Below are 21420 nucleotides of genomic sequence, written 5' to 3'. Positions count from 1 at the left end.
TATGTTTTATTCAGCTTTAGTAGGTACGAACCTAACAATAGTAGATTGTACAGTCAGCATCAAAAGTAGCTATAGGTACACTTTCGTACTTTGTCGTTTTACAGCCACGTACTAAACGCCATGCAAGATTGTCAATGTGTCAATGTGACAGAGTAAAAAAGTGATCCGCTTCTTTTGATGCTGACTGTACAACAAAGGCATAAAACGACCCTTTTTTACCGAGGCGTTCATATAGCCACCCGAGCCGGTTTGGCGAGGGTGGATAGACACGTCGAGGGGGAAATGGGTTTAATGCTCGAGTTTTACACTCTGCTTTTCACTTCTATTGAGAGGAACTTACATAGCAACAGTGGAAACAATTGTTCACTTACTAGGTACCTTTTATTTTTCATGCCTTGCTAAATAATTATAACATTTTAATTTTATTGATATATTTTGATTGATTTTTAATTTTACATAAAATAAAAATTACTCAAAAAAATATATACCAACTTTTTGTTTGTGGCTGTTTACACTTGATTACCTTGGACTTAGACGAAGATTTTACTTTATGCACTAGAGCATAAAAACTAATTTTATGTCGCCTAGGTCCAGCATAAATAAATATCAACTTTACGAGCATAAGAAAGAAGTGAAAATTTTGTATGTGATATTATCTCAAAATTACTTATCAAAATTGTATCAAAGCTGCAAAGGTTCCAACGAAGTTCGGGAAATTTTATGCCAGCATTTTTGAATAAAATGATGCACTACCTCTGTCTACCACAAACATTTAAAGTAACGGAATAAACTCATCAGATATATCTTTTTAAGCCAGGCTATTAGTTATTCTGCGGCCAGGCGCTTTTTTCCTGACTTGATCAATTAGACTAAACTTGGCAGTCTGTGAGCTGTATAGTGAATGACAGCTTTAGCTATGACGAATTAAAAAAATGACCAAGTTATTAACAAAAATACGACTGAACACTGTCAAATATTCCAAGAAATGTCAAGTTAGTTACTGTCAAATCGTTAGCAAAATTGAAATCCATATTGATAGCGAAACAAAATAGTGATAAAACCATATGAAATATTATTGGATATTATCTTCACGCCCACGTGAATGTTACAAACCTAAACTGTTATTGTTACCCCAATTCCAACTGCGATAAGCTTTGTCCAAAGCGCAGTGTTACTCGTAAAAGGCGCAAGTAACTCTCAATATTGGCTATTTGTTTTATATTTCGCGAATCCATAATGATCGGTGTTTCCAACACCTTCGTTGGTTTGTTTTTTCTAGTATTTTTTTTGAATATACAAGCTTCGTTATCACAGTACAATAAGCCCTGGAGCGACAAATATGAGAGCAATACTTGCGCTAAACTGTATCCCAAGAATTTTATTAATTATGCCCCAGTCGGTAAGTACTAATCAATGTTCTTAATGTACGGATATATGTAATGATAATTTTCAAGTAATTCGCTATACAACTCTACCTCTAAAAAGAACTCAACTCTAGAACAACTCTAGAAACTAGAAGAACTCTAGAAAGTGCTTTAATATTGTTATACCTAGTGCCATCCACGAAGACGCGTGATTTTGTCAAAATTAGACACTAATGGCATTGTAATAAAATCACGGCACGCGTCATCGTGAATGAGTACCTATATAATATTGTTACAAAAAATAAATTTGAACAATACAATACATGTCAAATAGAAACAATTCGTCTTTTAAGAGGAAGACTTGTGGGGCATCTCAGTTAAGGTTCTGCATTCCATTTTTGATGTTGTTGCTTCAACTTTAGCTTTTATTTTTAATAGCTGTATAGATGAAGGCATATTTCCACATTTGATGAAATATAGTAGTAGTTCCTATTTTTAAATCAGGTGATAAAGATAATCCCTCTGATTATTGTCCGGTGTCCATCCTATCAGCGTTTAGCAAAATATTCGAAAAAATAATGCTGACTCAAATGATCACGCATTGTAATATCCATAAAATCATGCATCCACAGCAGTTCGGATTCACAAAAGGTAGATCTACCACAGACGCGGTCATAGTTTAGTTAAATTCATATTGCAAGCTTGGCAACCTTTTGAATGCTTTTGATTCTGTGGATCATGATACTTTAATTTCCAAGTTAAATTTTTATGGCATTTGGTGCTTTAGAACTCATTAAATCTTACCTTACACAAAGAAAGCAAAAGGTAGCAATTAACGGAACTGTATCGGAGGGATCTGTGGTTGAAATGGGAGTGCCTCAAGGATCCAATCTTGCCCCATTCCTGTATCTTATTTATGTAAATGACCTTACTTATATGGTAAGCCAAAAGTCGGGTAAGTATGGTTATGTTTGCTGACGACACGTCTTTACTGTTCAAGGTTAGTAGAAAAGATACCGACTTGTGTACCGTGTTGTGTTGAGTTGTGTTAAATACTTGTGATAGATATCATTAAATAATATTGTAAATCTGTTTAAAAAAATATACCTCGTTGAGTTTCTTGCCACATTCTTCTCATTCATAAGTGCTTGTTATAGCCTAAATTGAATGAAGATATTTTGACTTTGACTTTGACATTGAAACCTTATCATAAGAAATAAATAAATCATACCATATTTATAAACCATAGTAATGTCAGAGATGGTACTTGTAGCATGATTATTTTCCAAGGTAACCTAACCGCCGGCAACTATACTGAGAAGACTGGTCTGAAGGGGCTCCGTCAATGTGTGATGGCATGCTGCCTCGTAGACACCTGCAACATCGTCTTCATATATGATGGCCGATGTTTCCATGTGGACTGTGTCAGTGATGAGCTGTGCCTGCCCCTCCTTCGCACTGGCAGTCCCAAATGGGAATCTCATGTTTCCATGATTTTGGTCAAACCAGTACTACCCAATGGTAAGGGTGTTGAAAAAAAAAGTATTTACTTGTATTGTAGATAAATGTTCTACAGAGCACATACAACCACATTTTGGTTATCAAAATACCTATATCCTTTTCTGCACAATAATAAATATTTTCCATTTGTGTGACAATCTGTTGTAAACTTGATGGCATAATAATTAATTTGGTCAGTCAATATTTTAGTGTAACTTGCTGTCACGGTAATGTCTTAGTGGTGACTTCTTAAAATTATAATAAGTTAAGAGTTATGAGTTGTGACAGTTTTAAGGCAATACCTTCATGTCTCATCTTTTAAGCATGCTTTTTTCTAAGCTAATGTTTCATGTGCTATGGGACTGACTTAGAAGTTGATTGGCCTAATTATTTATTTGTATCAATAATACAAGAAAAGAAGCTTTTGATGTTGTTTTTGTTATTTCTCTCTCACCGGTTGCTCTTTATTTGCTTACAGTGATATAAATAAATGAAAAGAAAAGGCTAAGAAGTTAAGCAACGCTTTTATGTTGGTGTTTAGTTGGTAAAATTCCATTATTTCAGTATTTTCAGTTTATAGTTGGGTGAAGGTTTTTATTTCAAAAGGGAATATGCATGGAACACGAATTGTCTCTAAAATAACTACAAAAGTGAAAATAAGATACCTAACTGACGTAAAAGCATCAATATCTGTTGAAAGATAAGGAAGATACAAACAATAGTTTGCATTCTGTCTCTTTCCAGAAAAATAAAGTTAATGTTGTTATGTGTGTGTTATTTCTATGGTTGTATTATCATGACGTCATATGATGTTATAGTTAATGTTGAATTTAATTGAAAATTTAAAACATCAGATCTTCATAGTTTTAGGATGCTTAAAAAATTCTTCCAAAACTCATTTTATCAAACAATAAAAATATATTTCAACAAATAAAAATGGCTTGCATATTCCCTTTTATTTTGTTTTTCTTATCTTTTAGTATTTATCATGTAGCAATAAATTTACTGTAATTGAGAAGGAGATCTCTATTTATATATTTATTTTACGTGTTTTTTTTTTAGTTAATATTAGTAATGTTTTCATGTTTTTTATGTAAAATAAAGTAATTGATTGATTGAATATTGTTGTAAAGTAAAATAAATAAGAATAACATTTTTGTTGTAATTTGTTTTTCTTGTTAAGTGTTTCAACTGACCAATAATTAAAACTAGTTACTTATTTTTTGGCAAACTAGATACTGGTTCTGATGAAGCTAATGTGCATTAAGAAAGTTAGTATTAACTTACAATTTTTTTTTAGTTATTACATGACATGGCAAAGGCTACTTGACACACTTGACTAAAATGATACAATTCTTAATTATATTGGTATTATTTAACTAGCATTGATATTTTCAGAAAATTGGTCTGATATTCTGGACCAGTCCAGCTATAGAGACGTCGGCAGTAACTTCTCTCCTGAAGAAGAATCTATTTATACGCCATACACAAGCCGTAACCAGAACCTGCTCTCTGAAGATGATGAATCAAACTTCTTATCAAATTTCCTTAACAACCTGCCAGTGGATGAAGACGATGCTAGGCAGTTTGATAAATATAGAGATAGCTCTGACAATGAATTACTATTGGACAGAACAAGTTTCTTTGAAAAAGTTCCCTGTGAAGTTGGTGCCGCTGACGACTGCCCATTTAACTCTGAGTGTATCCCATTAGGTTTGAAAACACGCAATGGAATCTGTAAATGTGTACCAGGAACTGAAGAGAATAGGCAAGGCGCCTGCGTCCAAATGTTGAGGCCCTTTTCGAAAGGACCTACCATTCCTATGGACAGTAAGAAGAGTGGTGAAATTTCAGACCTCAAAATAGACTCGAAATCTGAAGGGGTGAAGACCATCCAGAATTTGACGGTTTCGATTTTATCTAAAGAGGTAAAATTGATTTTATGTACCTATCTCGTGACCTACTATGTATTTTAGACATACCTACATAATAAAATATTGTATATTCTAGGTTCAACTGCCTGAAAATGAAGTCACTCTAGCAGCGTACACGATTCCTGACGAAAAGGCAACAATGAGTCATTATAATTACGTGTGGACGCTTGTTGACCAACCCAGTGCTGGATTTACAGGTATAATACTATCCCAAATAACAAAAAACCTTTTTTTTATGTGCATTCTTCTTTGCTGTAAAAGAAAGAAAAAAAAATATTTTATCTGTATCCGAAAAATCTACATCACGGCGTTGGCAGCCAGTGACGAAACTGCATAGCACTCTTCAGCTCGCATTGGTGTTGAACCACCATACTGGTTCAACATTTACAAACCCTGACCGCCCTATACACAGATGTGATAAAACGTAGGAGGAGACTACGAGAGCGCTCCGTCCCGAACGGCATGTTCTAAAAGAGGGTCAGGTCGACCATTCGCACTGGCGTCTCTAAATTTCCCGTTCCAAGAAGTTCAAATTACGCCACTGACTTAAATTCTACTCTTTCCACAGGTAACATGAACCAAAACGGCGCAACTGTCACGCTAACGGACTTAACCGAGGGCCAGTACCGTTTCAAGTTAACAGTCAACGGCACGGACTCGTACGGTGAAGGGTTTGCCAACGTAACGGTTCTGCCACCCCATCGCATCAATACGCCACCCAAAGTGGTCATCACGCCGCAGACGCAGACTGTTAAGCTGCCGAATTCCGGCGCTGTACTTGATGGCAGCGCTAGCAAGGTAAAGCTGAAGTTTAAGTATATGTAGTACACAGCTAGCACGACCGGTGGAAAGAGTGTCTGCGTATTTTAAGTCAAAATATCTTTATCCAATAATTTAGGCCGTAAGAAGCACTTATGAAATCCACCAACCACAGGTTCGGAAAAACCTCTGTTTTTTTTTTCTAAACAGTTCTACGTTATTTATTTAATGATTTGCATCACATTTTTTTTCAATACAATTATTTTATTCTAAACTCAGCTCACTGCGACGCGATTAATAAAAGCAGTGCTCGTTTTGCTAATGACGCCACTACTATACTTCGCTGTTCCTAATGAATGAGGGTATAACGCAAAAACATTAGGTTCAATTAAGAATGACGTATTGACGATTCTTATGTTAGAGCCATGCGTAGGTGCCGGAGGATATGTCCTCTGGCTGGCCTCTGATAAAATTATGTAATAATAACCTGGCATTTGCTGAATCTAATTTAAAATGTCGCAAGCCAAACTCATAGTGCACAATTTTCACGCCTATTTCTCCATGTTCTATAAATAAGTGATCTTTTGCCGTGACTTATTTATATTTTTGTTTTAAGGATGACGACGCCATAATATCTTGGCACTGGGACCTCACTTCGGGGCCCATTGGATACCAACCCCCTCTACAGGACGGGCCCACTCTAGTGCTCAAAGACCTCAAGCAGCCAGGGAACTATACGTTCAGATTGACAGTTGAAGATTCGGACCATGTGAAGAATTCAACGACTGCTAACATTACTGTCTTGAACCATACCGACTATCCCCCTGAAGCTAATGCAGGTAACTTTGTCACTAATAGTAATAAAATACAAGTAAAAAGCATCCTACTTAATCAATTATGCATCGGCTACCGAATTAATAAGTATTCCAATTCAAAATAGAGCAAAATAAGGCTCTGAAATCTTTGGTTCTGAAATTACGAAGCCACTGATTTAGGCTATAAATAACGCTTTTATTCGAGTTTACACTTCCACGTTAACAGTACCTACCAAAAACCAAAGTAAAATGACGACGCCTGACAAAGACAAGAGATCTGAGGCCGTATTGTCTAACGCGCGGACGCTTGCTATCGCATTCACTATTTCTTTCTGTCTAACGGTGTAAGATGGTGACAGAAAGAGATGGTGAAAGCGATGGCGAGAGCCCGTTCGATCGCATTCACCATCTCTTTCTACCCTCATCTTAAGCCAAGTGACAGAAAGGAATGTTGAAAACGATTGTGATTCCAAGTGTGTTAGTGTTAGACAATAAGGCCTAAGCAAGCAGCCAGCAAGTATGTCAACTCTTGTGATTTATCGGCATAAAATGCTTTAAATTTTCGCAAAGACTCTATCTCCGTGCGCCAACTTAGAGTATAAAATACCTACACTGTTCTTTTTTTTGCTAGAGAAACGGGCGGCTGCAATGCCAGGAACATAGAAATAGATTTAGGAACTATATGATAAGATAAACTATGCCGGACTGTTTATTAGGTTGTAAGTAATAATGATTCGATCATGGTTGTATAAATGTAAATGTTACCAGGTCAAGACGTGATAATCTATCTGCCCAACAACAATCTCACGCTTAACGGCAGCCTGTCGACGGATGACCACGAGATCACGTCGTGGGAGTGGACTAAGGCCGCCGAGGACGAAAACAAAGCTGTCGACATGCAAAACACGCACTCGCCTTACTTACAGGTATTCACAATTACATTCTCAAAAATGACCGTTAAAGTTGACATTATTCTTTACATATCAGAAGGTAAAGTGCATAGTTTATGGTCAGCGAAAAATTAAAAAGTTAAAAAGATTGCAGACGCGCTAGCTCGACAATAATTTATTAATTAAATAATAATAATTAATTTAATAATTAATAATTTATTATTGTCGAGTCACAATTTTTTTTTTAATTTAAAAAGGCCATGGAAATATTGGCGCAAGTCGTATACAGCCAAATCTAATGGCCGGTATCAGATATTTTGTTGGAACTCCGGACTTTTTTTATTGGGTCTAAATTAGCTTTTGGTGTTTTCGGTGGAAAAATACACTTGCAGTTTATTTTTAATGAAAAAAGGCGGGAATGCATAAGAAAAATATTGCAATAAAATTAAATGTCATAATATACTGGGCCCGCGTGGGAACTATGGCCCAAGCCCTCTTGTTCTGAGAGGAGGCTTGTGCCCAGCAGTGGGACGCATATAGGCTGGGATGATGATGAATATATTTTGAGAAAAAGTTTATTCTATATCAGAATTCTTCACCATTTTTGAGAAAAGCTTTATATTAGTCTCTGCTGGAATAGCAATTGCCTACTTCCAGGCCACGACAATAATCTTCTATTATTCATACCGTGTCTGTAATTTTTTTAAGGGCCTATTTTCGATCCTCTACTGAGTATGGAATAAGAACTGTTCAAACTTGTGGTTTAACTTTTGCAGCTGCCGCGTTCGCGATCGTATTCACCATCTCTTTCGACCCTCGTCTTATAAGGCCAGGCGCGCACTATGATTTTTGTCGTGCGATAATTTTGTTGCAAAAATGTAACGTATGTGTTTATATGTCAGTGCGCGCATATTACAGCGCGATTCTAAAATTGTGTTGCGAAAATTAAAATCGTAGTGCGCGCTTGGCCTAACGTATGACAGAAAGAAGTGCTGAAAGCGATTGTGATTCTAAGTGTATTAGACAATAATGCGTCAGACTGCAAGCGTCGCGCGCGTCGTAATTCGAACACAATTGTACAGTGGGCACTTTTTTTATGCAGCTCTCGAATCTCTCGGAAGGCGTGTACACATTCGTGCTGAAAGTGACTGACTCTTCGGGGCAGGCCTCCACCGCGGACGTCCACGTATTTGTAAAGCCGCCCACCAACACGCCGCCAGAATCAAACGCCGGCTCTGATATTGTAAGTGGAGCCGTACCTTTCTACGTACCTACTTTATAATTACGTTAGCTTATAAAGATCTTTCTTATGCATGAAGGTCAGTTAGTCATTGTACAGTCACCAGCACCAATATCGGACACCACAAAGCGTGAATAAATAAGATCTGATACCTACGACTCTATTTCTGGGGCCAGTAGATGTCAGATATTTTGACGCTATGACAAATATTAATGCAGGTAGGTAACTGTACGATCTGTTTCAGACATATCGGAGCAGGATTTACAAAGAATATGTTACAAAGTGATGATGGTTGCAAAGATGCATTTTGTGGTATATTTATATTTGGTATTCATAACATAAATGTAAATAACAGCATGATGGTGGCGATAACAACTAAAGTTTCTAAAACTTCCACATTCACTCTAACATTAAAATCTGGTGTGATTCGGTCAATTACCTCCATTTCAAGTTTCGCAGCTATTATAACTATTTCTTAAGTAAATATTCGTCAAAATCAAGTCAAAACGGACTACTGATTCAATTGAATGCCCATCTCATTAAATACTTTTCTCGTATACTTACAAGATTTTCTGAGTACTGCTGTCGCTTCGTAGTTTTCACTTAAATATGTATACGTATACCTGAAGATGGGTAAAAGCTCATTGGTCCATTATCAATTATCATTGCAGTTCATTTCCCTCCCCCAAACCTGGGTAACCCTCAACGGTTCGACTTCCCACGACGATCATCGGATAGTCGCGTATACGTGGCGGTGCCTCGACGGGCCCACTAACTCAACCATCGTCGGCTTTAACGAGTCAGTGGCGAATGCCACAGCGCTGACCAAGGGCCAGTACGTTTTCTCGCTGACTGTACTAGACGATAATGGAAATTCCGCGTCTGATAATGTCACCGTCACTGTTACGCAGAGTAAGTGTCGATATGATAATTTTAGATATTACGCTTGAATCAGGCGCCACTTTACCTATGTCTAGGGTTAATACTAATTTTGTAATTTTATTAAATATAAAAAATATATATTGCTTACCTTGTAATTTTCTCTGTGTACCTGTTATTCTGCATCGCTTACTATTTCTGGTGTACAATAAAGAGTAATTGTATTGTATTGTAAAAATGTCTGTTTTCTAGATTTTTTTAAAGATCTATTTTCAATTCTAACCAAAAACGAAGAAAACATCAATATATTTCTAATCAAACTTTCATTTAACAATGTGCATGTTATGTGTCATGCATGACGAAATTGGAAATATACCAATTAGACTTATTTGTATTGGCTGAAGTGGCAGTGAGACTAATGAGACTGACTGAGCAACGTCAGACATCGTGTCGGTGATACAGCAATACCGCGTAAGTATCATTTTCCACAGGGTATAATTTTCACTGTACTAACAGTACTAACACTGTACTGTTCTGACAGTGAAAATTAGACCTTATAGAAAATGCTAGTTTCGCGGTATTGCAGTATCACCGACGATCGGTTACAAGCTCATTCTAGCGTCAGTCCAGTCTTTCATTCTAGTAAGAATAACGAGAGACTTATCGTATAACCTTCACGTACTGAACTACTGATCTGGACTGATGAAATATAAATGTATTCAATAATATAATAATAAACTGACGCCAGAATAAGCGTGTAACCGGTATCTTACAGTGAATTCTATATAATAATTATATTATTACATATTATAGACAAGAACAGTCCACCAGTAGCCAACGCAGGCGGTAACCAGGTCCTGTACCTTCCATTGCCGGTGCTTATTCTAAACGGATCAAAGTCTTCCGATGACTTCCGCATCGTGTCGTGGAAGTGGACGCGTTCCGGCATCGGTCTGGCCGCTGGAACTGTTGTGATGAAGTCGGATACTGAGCCAGTTCTTATGGTGAGTTATTTATTCATTTTCATCAGGTGAGATAGAGGTCAATCACACGTCAGTTATATGTAAAAAAACATACGGAACGTGCCTAGCCTAGTGTGAATAATGTCTATGCAGTCTAAGGTCTACAATATAATCAACATCATCTGGAGATGGTGCTGGTTGTTTTGGTTTTTGTTCATATTTGTAAGACTCTGCTGAACTAGCTTTTGCCCGCGACTTGGTCTGCCAAGAACTTGTTTATCTCTATCTAGCGGGAACTATACATTTTTCTGGGATAAAAATATCCTATATCCTACCCATGAACTAGGTATGTTCATCTAAATTGTTTTAGCGGTTAAGCGTGAAAAGATAACACACATATATACCTACACAAACAGAGTTACTTTCGCATTTATTATATTATTTAATGATGATGCATATTGGTGACCTCTACTGCACCTTGTATTGTACCATACTAAATAATATGGTGTATCTACAATTTAATGATATAACAAAAATTTAAGAAGCTAAAATGAGTTAATAAGAAGAAAAAATGAGTTAGTTCAAATGCAATTAACACTCTTTTTCCAGCTAACGAACATAGAGCCCGGTCGATACGTCTTCGAGCTAACAGTAACAGACGACCAGGGAGAGTCCGACCATGACACAGTCAGCGTCCAAGTCAAGCCAGACCCTTTAGAGAGAAATCAGCTAGAAATGACGCTCAATATACCGATATCGTCATTCACTCAAAGCCAGCTTGATTCGTTGATACAGAAAATGACGTTGTTACTGAAGGACGATATCAAGATAAACGTGACCGAAGTGCGCGGCGAAATTGATTCTGGCAACACTCAGCTCATATTTTTCTTGTGGGAGAATGTAAGTTTTATATAATATTTCAATTTTAGTCTGGTCAGAATGATGACAGAATTACCGCGTAACCTTCTCAGACTAACGGACTGATGATGCAGACTGGAAAATTAAACGTTTTCATCAATTATATACGTCAATCCGACGTGAATGACAGAAAATCAGAATGATGTACTGACACCAAAACGAGCGTGTAAGTGTAACCGAAGTCTATGATTTCTCTTCATCCACGCTCACACACACAAACACCATATTTTTTTAACTTTGCTATGTGACACTACGCCTCTAGACACAATCGAAATTTATCAATCAACGTGTTAAAATACAAATAAACATGAACACGCTAGAGTAGCTAACAACTGGGACTGTTTGACGTTTGCTTGCGATTGGCTCATTTAGTTATTTAACCTTACCGCACACTGAATGTACCGAACAAAGGCTAAACTGATAGTCTCTTTTCCAACCTCGACATTCGCGGAATCATCGATAGTATCGATGGAGTTATAATTTCAAGAATTTAAACCAATCACGAGCAAACGTCAAACGGACTTCTCGATACTAACGCCATCTAGCGATATTTCGCCTCTTTGAAAACCCTCATTATGTTGTTGGTTTTCAGGGCATGGCAATGGAAGGCATTCGCGCGCTGTCCCTGTCCCGCGCGGCGAGCGAGGCGGCGGGCGCGGAGGCGGCGGCGCGCGTGCGCACGCGGCGCTGTCTCAGCGCGTGCTCCGGCCGCGGCGTCTGCGACGACGCCACGCGCGCCTGCCGCTGCGACGCCTTCTGGATGCAGAGCCTGTGGGGCGCGCTCGGGCCGCACCGCGCGCAGCCCGACTGCGGTGAGACACTCGCGCCAGTAGCGTGGCCCCGACGCCACGCGCGCCTGCCGCTGCGACGCCTTCTGGATGCAGAGCCTGTGGGGCGCGCTCGGGCCGCACCGCGCGCAGCCCGACTGCGGTGAGACACTCGCGCCAGTAGCGTGGCCCCGACGCCACGCGCGCCTGCCGCTGCGACGCCTTCTGGATGCAGAGCCTGTGGGGCGCGCTCGGGCCGCACCGCGCGCAGCCCGACTGCGGTGAGACACTCGCGCCAGTAGCGTGGCCCCGACGCCACGCGCGCCTGCCGCTGCGACGCCTTCTGGATGCAGAGCCTGTGGGGCGCGCTCGGGCCGCACCGCGCGCAGCCCGACTGCGGTGAGACACTCGCGCCAGTAGCGTGGCCCCGACGCCACGCGCGCCTGCCGCTGCGACGCCTTCTGGATGCAGAGCCTGTGGGGCGCGCTCGGGCCGCACCGCGCGCAGCCCGACTGCGGTGAGACACTCGCGCCAGTAGCGTGGCCCCGACGCCACGCGCGCCTGCCGCTGCGACGCCTTCTGGATGCAGAGCCTGTGGGGCGCGCTCGGGCCGCACCGCGCGCAGCCCGACTGCGGTGAGACACTCGCGCCAGTAGCGTGGCCCCGACGCCACGCGCGCCTGCCGCTGCGACGCCTTCTGGATGCAGAGCCTGTGGGGCGCGCTCGTGAGACACTGCCCGCTACTGGCGTCGCGACGGGACGACTAGATTCTCATCGGGTTGCCTAAATTTTTATATGACTTCAGTGATGACAAGTGTGGCTAAGCTGGAGTTCCGAGTCACGACTCTCTCACTTTCCGGCCCCTTATGAAAAGGTTCACTCCACACCACTGCTACATTGAACATTTCGAAAATAGTATACATTTCACTCTCGAATCTGGTTTGCAGAAAAAATACGGGTTTGACATCTTTTTTGCTCTTGATAACTACGCAGATAGTAGATGTAAGGCTCTTTTGTTCGGTGTCAGCCGATTACGCGTCGATAGATCTAAGGAGACCCTTAGGCTATGTACGCACTATGCGGCTAACCGTGCGGTTTTAGCGCGCCGTCCATCTTCAAAAGTATCACTCGAGAAAGAGACGGCACGCTAAAACCGCGCGGTTAGTCGCGTACTGCGGACGTAGCCTTAGTCGTCACCTCACATCTCCCGGTCGCCTTTTTGCTTCCAGTCGTTATCTACCATCCTCCATGTGTTTTTCATTACAGACTGGTCGGTAGTGTACGCGAGTCTGGGCGGCGTGGCGGCTCTATGCGCGCTAGGAGGCCTGTGCTACGGCACGGCGCGGGCGGCGCGGCGGCTGTGCGCGCCGCGCAAGCCGCGCCCGCGCCCCAAGTACCGGCTGCTGCCCGTCGCGGATCACGAGGATAAACCTTGTGAGTCTCAAACCAGGGGGGCTACTACGATATTCCAAATTCGTAGTTAGTATCGTACCGTCCCTCTCACTCTCGTATTAATATTAGCGTCAGCGGGACGGCAAGATACGAAGTTCGAATTTTGCACTTCGTAGTATAGTTCCTGGTAGTCACCAACCAGCACCGATATCTGACACAACAAAGCGTGCATAATCTGATACGACTCTATTTCTAGGGCCGGTATTATGTGTCAGATATTTTAGCACGCTCGGCTGTGGCAGATATTAATGCAGACTGTACACACTGAGCGTTTTAAAGCGTGCGCATACATTAAAAACCCAGACATCACAAGATGTCTTTTCTTTGTTCTTAAAACGCATGATTCAAAAGTGCACACTTGAAAATACCCAATGTGTACGATGTCTTATTGTCATTAGAATACGTACTCTTTATTGAACACCACTAAGTACGTAAATACGAATAATTAACATTATGTAAAAAATGTCACTGTAGTAAGATTTAAAACGCACTCGACCACTAGCTTTTCTTAATTTACATTTATTTTTTCCCCAGTTGCGAGTAAAGACATGTCAGAATCCGAAACGGAGTCGGACGTGTTGTTCGAAAGCAAAAGCAAGACGACATCGTTCGCGACGCGCATGATGAACGGCGAGGCTTCCCGCGACAGCTACAAGAAAAACGGCCACTACAAGGGCTCCAGGAAAGTGAAAACGTAGCTCAGAAGCTACGTGGTGAGGCGGGCGTGTGCACAAATGTCTAGTATACTTTGATATCTGAGAACGGAACCCGGGTGCAAACATTCCTGATGATCGTGATGGCAAGTAAGTCCGCACTCGAAACGCTAAAGCGTCAGCCACATTGTTGCTCCAGTTTGAGCAATGTGACAATTTCACAGTTGTCAAAGTACGCATATGTTGTCAAAACAAATATCTAATCTGTAAATAGGCAGCAATGGTTCTTTTAATTACATATATTTATTTTTATTTATACCAGCGCATTCATAAAAAACACCATTGTCAACAAAAGTGTACTGCCAGAAACTTAGAAAAAAATATTTTGTAATGAAATGAATGAGCAACATGTCATCGTAATCAAACACATGTGTACTTTCGGAGCTATTATGTGATGTATCATCAGCCAAATAAGTGGTCTATCATTTTTTAAACAAGTTCCTATCAAATGAATATATGTCGCTAAAGTCGAAGTATCAAGTTGACAAAACGTCTATTGGCATACTATTGTTTAGTGACATGCAAACGCTTATTAACTTTAGGGTGGTGGACCACATATTTGGCTGCTGGTACACTTAAGGCGTAAAAGTAATTACAAAATTGTTTTAATCATTACTAAAAAATACGATGTTCAAACTAACATTCCTTAAGTCAACGTGATCAAAAACGCCTAAATACGATATGATTTAGTTGTATTTAGATATTTTGATCTGTTTAGATTATAATACAAAATCTGATTCTAACCACTCAAAAATATGTTACCACTGCCTTATTACGTCGAAATAAGAGTGTGGTAGGTACATATTTTTGCACTCGACTGTACTTAACGTTTTATTTTAAATAAGGACAAATGCAAAGAGCTCTAAATGTATGTTTTAACTTTTACATAGTTAAAGAATTTAGTTTTCATATGCAAGGGCATGCTTTCTTGTTACGTTCTGGGCTGTTCACTGACTTTGGCTGGCTAAACGCAACGCATACGTATATGCATATTTTTTATAATTATGGAAAGTATGCCTTATTTCTCAATGAGGTAATAATTATTCAAGCCATAATACTAAGTGAGGAAGTTTTATTAAATATGATTACTGTCGTTTATACAACGTGCTGCTAGTATGAAAATTAAAATTTCCAATTGTCTACATATTGGAGTTCAAAACATACTGCCCTGTGACTAATGGACCCTAAAAATAACAGTTAGTCAGCAGTATTACACATAATGAATTTGTAAAAAAAAGAATATCTACAATATATAGTATATGTTTGGGTCTAATTGAAATATCTTGTATGTAAGTTTAAGCAAAAAGTATACACTATTGTAATTCAAATAAACTAACATCTAGTACTTACATAATGATATAAAATAAATATTCCAATTAGTTAATGTTAGTTCAATAAGTAAGTATTGGTAAAAAGTATTGGTATAAAAAGTCACTTTGCAACCCCTAAGCACTTACCTGCTAGAATTTAAACAAACAATCCACAACAACAATGTCTTTATAGTTTAACGAAAAAATGTATTTGAGTGGGTATAGTATAGTCAAGGTCATAAATATATGTACGTTACCGAGACGTCAAAAATATCTATACATCTTTATGCCAGTAACCATAAGGTCGATGTATACATATATTTGGCACTATGGCTGTAGAGATACTTATGCCCTCGACTGCACTTCAAATTACCCACGCAAAGAGCAAAGTATAAAATTTCTTGTAAACGCTTTGTAAATAAGCAACAGCAACTCTCAATCATATTTTTTCTTTATAACTACATATACCTATACGAGTAGTCAGAATAAGTAGACAATATCAGGTTGCTACAATAGTCACTTACTTCGTACAGTACTTAAATGTATAAGATTGTGTCTTGTAGTTAGACGTAAACGTTTCGAATTTAATTTTATATCTATAAAAACTGCGTATGCACGGAATAATCATATTTCTGCACGTTAGCATCTTGTTGAACACGCTTATTTCATTGTACATAAAATATGTTTTGTACTATAGAAAATACTATACCATCAAAGTCAAAGTCAAAGTCAAAATATCTTTATTCAATTTAGGCTATAACAAGCACTTATGAATATCAAAAAAAAACTACCACCGGTTCGGAAAAACCTCTGTTGAGTAGAATCCGGCAAGAAACTCAACGAGGTCATCAAACCAACGGACTCATGATCATGATCCACTCTGGAACCTTTTCATAGAAAATGTCAGTGATATTGCATTGCCTGACGAGGATAATCGTTACGTAACGTGTGACACCTAGGTTCTATTGTGAAAATATTTTATGCAGGGGAGCAAGAATCAAATGGTTCGACTGTACAGTCGCCATCAGAATGATATTTCGGAATGGCCAAGGTGATCAAAAATATCGAAACATGAACTCTAACACCGGCCGCTCCGAAATATCTGATGGCGAGTGTACGATTATTTCCATGCTTTTGGCTAGAATATCGATCTATTAGAATCAATAATCAAATTTTGGATAGGCAAGCAAGTAGGAACAAGATAGTACTTATTCGATTTAATATTAGTATAATTCAATGCTGCAAATAGAAGGGCGATATACACACTTACTCAACAAAACAAATTCATGGATAGATTAAAAATGTATATCAAAATATTTAGTCAGATAAAGATATAAAAATACAGTTCTGTGAAACTAAAAAGTTAGATACTTTACGAACATTTTGATAATGTAATGTAAAAAAAAAAAAATATTTTTATTCATGTTGGGCTAAGTGAAATTGGGGTGAATGTTAAACAGTAACACACTACAGGTACCTACTTTAAAAATCAATAACTATAAATTGCAGCTACTTACTGTTTCACTTACTCTATAGCTCCACTTATCCCACTAAGTTTATTTTTCCAAATATTGGCGATTTATTTTCATTTATTTATATACTTTTTAGGTAATTTAATTCTAGTCGTATTTTAGTGATAATATTGTGTAGAATGATTTACTTGATAAATGTTCAGCGGAACTATATTTATTGATTGTCGTTGTATTCAAGTGCAATGTATTTTATATTTTAAGGTTCACAGATTTGTTTTTAATGTTTTATTAAACAACTTTTTGACTTAATCCAACACCAAGTTGTTGTTTTTTTTACCTATAACAATGCGCCAGAGTAAGTAAAGACTTACTGGCTAAATCATGGCATTGATTACGTGTTTAGTACAATCTTACTCCTTAAAAATGCAATTTCATTCGCTTTTACTCATTCTCAAAATAGGTACGTATAGTTTGAATAAAAATTCAGTTTATCAAAACCGTATTGCTTTATTCAACAAAACTAAAAGCAAGTGGCGGACTTAATCGAATCATTGATAAGCAATTATGAACACTTCATTACTAGGTACTTTTTAAAGCATTGCTACAGTCGCCGACACTCTTGGGCTAAGTTATCTTGTGTCTAGATCATTTCTCAATAGTCTGGAGTTCCAACAAAATAACTGATAGCAGCCATTTTAGTTGGCTGTATACTTGTGCCAACATTTTCATGGCCGTTTCCACTTTTTAAGAAGTTCAAGACTCGACAATAATTTATTATTGGATCGTTACATGAGTATTTTAATGTATGGTCTGCTTGATCATTTACATAGTTTTTCTCAAAAATGTCCGTAAAAGTCTACATTATTCCTTGCATATCAGAAGGCCAAGCGCATAGTTTATGGTCAGCGAATACCTAATAAATTATAAATTACTGCCGAGCTAGCGCACCTGCAATCTTTTTAACTTTTAAATTTCTCGCTGACCATAAACTATGCACTTAGCCTTCTGATATATGTAAGGAATAATGTATACTTTTATGGTCATTTTTGAGAAAAACTATGTAAACGATCAAGCCGGCCGTACATTTAAGTACTTATGTAACGATCCAAGAGACGCTAAGCTCGTGGCCCGCGACGCTTACCAACAACGCTGCTAAAAGCGTCACTGTAAAACCGCCCTAACTAAATAGACCGTTCGTGCGTGATCTTCATGTCACATATCAAGGTTAGTTAGTTACGTGTGTCGGGGACAGTAGGTATGGTCGAACAAATTAAATCAAGAGCCGGCGTGGCAATTTCACTAGACAAAAGTATGACTTGTCTAACATGACATTAGTAGCACAAAGGTCTACCCTGGGTCATGATTCAAATTGTTCACTTTGTAATTGTACACTTATCAGTATTATAGTGACATTTTAATTAATTTTAATTTATTATTTTTATTTTTATTTCATTTTATTGTACCTAATATACCGTTTTTATGTTTCAGTATAGTATAATTAATTAATTGATATTCGCATAACTTGCAAAGATTTCAGAATATCATAATGATACAGTTCAATTGTTTAATACCTCCTAGTAGGCTCCTACGTATTTGTATAAATGCAATGGAATTAAAGGAAAAGATATCAGGTAAAAATATACAGTGAAAAACAGGTATTTCTCCTCAAAAAAAAACAATAACATTTTGTTCAAACATAACCTAATCAAATTTTCCTATTACTTATTTAATATCTAAACCAAAACTGTATCAGAAAAGAATTGTATCTATCATTATTTAAAATTATAGCAACAAATTCATACTTATTATTAATAATGTATAAAATGACCCCTTTAACATAAAAAATAACTTTATAAATATACAATGCTGTGCTACCATTTTTATCAGTTTGGAAATAGAAATAAAAACCATGGTGTCCATGGGCGGCGGTGGTTGCTTCCCATCAGGTTGCTCGTTTTCCCCCCTCTTATATTAAAAAAAGCTTGGAATGTAAAGTACCCCATGCCCTGTATTGACATAAGACTTAGGTACAAAATTTACAGCTTCTTTTATTTATTTAAGTAAATAAATCGGTAGAATAATAATATGTAAACCAGTCCCTTTTACTAATACTAATAAATCCCTCTGACCTTTATACAACTAAAATAGTATTTTTTTGATTTCAGGGTTGCACAGTTTGTGAATATCTGTATCTTTGGCTAGGATTTACAGAGATAATTATTTTTACACAGTGTTTCCTATTTCATTACTTATAAAGGCTATAATTTTCAAGTTTTTACTTTAAAATATTTACACTGCAACACACCCACAAGTGCATTTAGCAATATTTATAACTATTATTAAATAGTATCAGGTATTCTAAACAGGCCAAAGTTTATTATTCCTAGTCATTGAAACATTTACTAGAAAATGTAGTTTGTTAGTAGACATAATTATTATATTGCTATGATGTCACTGATCACAACCAGCATTTTCAGTCAACCAGAATTTATGGCCGATTGTTAAGTAATTAAGTTATATTATATACCATTATATTTGCTTGTATGGTCAAAAGCATAAATATATGTACACTACCAAGACATCAAAAATATTGATACCTACACCTTTATGCCACTAAACATAAGGTCAATGTTTTGATACTATGGCTGTATATATATTTTTGCATTCAACTGTACTTGTCAATCATTGTTCAAATTCATTATAAGCAATTACATATAATAAATTAAGAAAAATATCTAGATTTTAGAAGGGCATGACATTATTGTGCCTTTTTCTTTCCAGATTTAACTGTGTCCTGCACTTCTTGAGCCCATACAGTTTTATTTAGTCTTTCCCCAACCACATATAATGAGGAAACATATGCTAAGCCAAATAAGTAAAATGCAATTCTCATGGGCCAGTTGAGGACAGCCAGAATTGGGTACACCCAAACGCCAGTGTTGAAATAAATAACATGGATCCAAACAGCATAACCCAACATAAAAGTGGAAAGTACTGTCAATCCAAACTTCCTGGCTGGGTACATTCTGAATGACATTAAAAGCTCAATTATCATAAACACTACGATATTAGTGTGCATTACATGATTAAGCCACACCGGAAAAACAGCATCCAAACTTCTTGGCAGGATTAACTCCCGATCAATAGCATAAATGCCCCAAAATGTTGTTCCAACAAACATAGCAACTGGGAATGCTAACATACTGAACAAAGAGTCCTTTATACGTCGAATCAAAGGCTTCTGTGACGGTGTCGGCTCATTGGAACCACAAACATCGTTTATTAGTGCCACAGTAAAGTATACTGTTTGAATCATCTGAAACAATTAAAAACTCACATAATTATCGTCTGGTGTATAGTCGGTAAAACAAGAAATAAGGAAATGCAACTTACAGCATCAATGAATGTCAGAAATTTTAATTTCCCTCCAAATACAACAGCTGAACCTGAAGAGCTCGGAACTCTTACGTATGTGTGATCGTAATAGCACCCATAGGCGAATTGTAAAGCTCCAACCAGATGAAATAACATTTGTAGAAGCATTTTAAAAGGTATATATTATTTTAGCACAGGAGTAATAGAATTCTTTGTTATTTTCTTAACAAATATGAACTTAAAGCGGATTTATCGAACCAACTTTCACAAAAAATTCAAGACCGACCGACCGAAATACTGTTACTGACACTGACACATGTCAATGTCACATTACTTTTTTTATTAACCTACTAGCTGTTGCCCGCGGCTTCGCCCCCGTTGATTTTTTCTATATTTTCTTCCATAAAAACCTTCTCCTGACAATAACGAACACGACAAAGAAAGATTTAGCGAAATCGGTCCAGCCGTTCCCAAGTTTTGCGCTTAGCAACACATTTTACGATTCATTTTTATTTATTAACCTATAGCCATAGCTGCGATGTCTTTTAGCCGTCTCATCGAAATCTTCCCCAGACGAACTATCATCAGCTATGCAGCAATAATAATTGTACAAAGGCGTTTCATATTAAATTTCTTTTACACCTCGTTAAATTCGTATTTATGGAGGATCCAGGCGACTAAAAATTAAGATATTAAGAAAATACAAAATATCCATAGGACTAAAACTACTATTAAATTAAAATAACTACAACTAAAACTTTAATTAAAAAAGAGAGGTGGGCCTCTTGGCATGGTGTCCATCACGCAGGCAGCATTCCCGCGTTGAACTGCGATTGAGATTCTTTGCGCGAGAAAGCTGCCGGCGCGAGGGTTGCCAGTTGCCTCCCTTAACCTATTGCTGAGCTCCCTGTGTAGCTCCAGCGCATCCTTACCCCAAGGACCTAATCTCGACGCCTAAAGCAAAGAAATGATATTGGGCGCCGAGACAGCTATATTTTGTGACCTTTCCCGGGCGTCTGCCGCCGCCCCCGCACATTTGGTAGTTGCTGGTAGGTAGGACGCCGCCAGGG

The 21420-nt window shown here is 38.2% G+C and overlaps 2 protein-coding genes across 3 annotated transcripts; one reads left to right on the top strand and one right to left on the bottom strand.

The window, feature by feature from the left end:
• Positions 1 to 24: 24 nt before the first annotated feature.
• On the top strand, positions 25 to 17291 carry LOC141441303 (dyslexia-associated protein KIAA0319). 2 transcript variants are annotated; one of them, XM_074105990.1, is made up of 14 exons: positions 848 to 1399; positions 2655 to 2885; positions 4263 to 4792; positions 4875 to 4995; positions 5367 to 5596; positions 6174 to 6396; positions 7141 to 7298; positions 8365 to 8505; positions 9174 to 9414; positions 10195 to 10385; positions 10953 to 11243; positions 11854 to 12073; positions 13295 to 13462; positions 14015 to 17291. In XM_074105990.1, the coding sequence occupies exons 1-14, from the start codon at positions 1237 to 1239 to the stop codon at positions 14176 to 14178; spliced, it is 3072 nt and encodes a 1023-aa protein (XP_073962091.1). In that variant the 5' UTR covers positions 848 to 1236; the 3' UTR covers positions 14179 to 17291. The 2 variants fall into 2 exon arrangements, with proteins under 2 accessions (XP_073962092.1, XP_073962091.1); XM_074105991.1 differs by lacking the exons at positions 848 to 1399; positions 13295 to 13462; positions 14015 to 17291 and adding an exon at positions 25 to 374 and having other exon boundaries at positions 11854 to 12292.
• A 171-nt stretch (positions 17292 to 17462) lies between these two features.
• Positions 17463 to 20843, bottom strand: LOC141441304 (androgen-induced gene 1 protein-like). The gene is made up of 2 exons (XM_074105992.1): positions 20369 to 20843; positions 17463 to 20291 (listed from the first exon to the last, which is right to left on the bottom strand). The coding sequence occupies exons 1-2, from the start codon at positions 20516 to 20518 to the stop codon at positions 19734 to 19736; spliced, it is 708 nt and encodes a 235-aa protein (XP_073962093.1). The 5' UTR covers positions 20519 to 20843; the 3' UTR covers positions 17463 to 19733.
• Between the last annotated feature and the right edge of the window lie 577 nt (positions 20844 to 21420).

This window comes from Choristoneura fumiferana, chromosome 23 (genome assembly GCF_025370935.1).
Source record: "Choristoneura fumiferana chromosome 23, NRCan_CFum_1, whole genome shotgun sequence".
Lineage (NCBI taxonomy): Eukaryota > Metazoa > Arthropoda > Insecta > Lepidoptera > Tortricidae > Choristoneura > Choristoneura fumiferana.
Note: the sequence above shows the minus strand (reverse complement) of the source record. Positions and strands in the feature narration are given on the sequence as shown.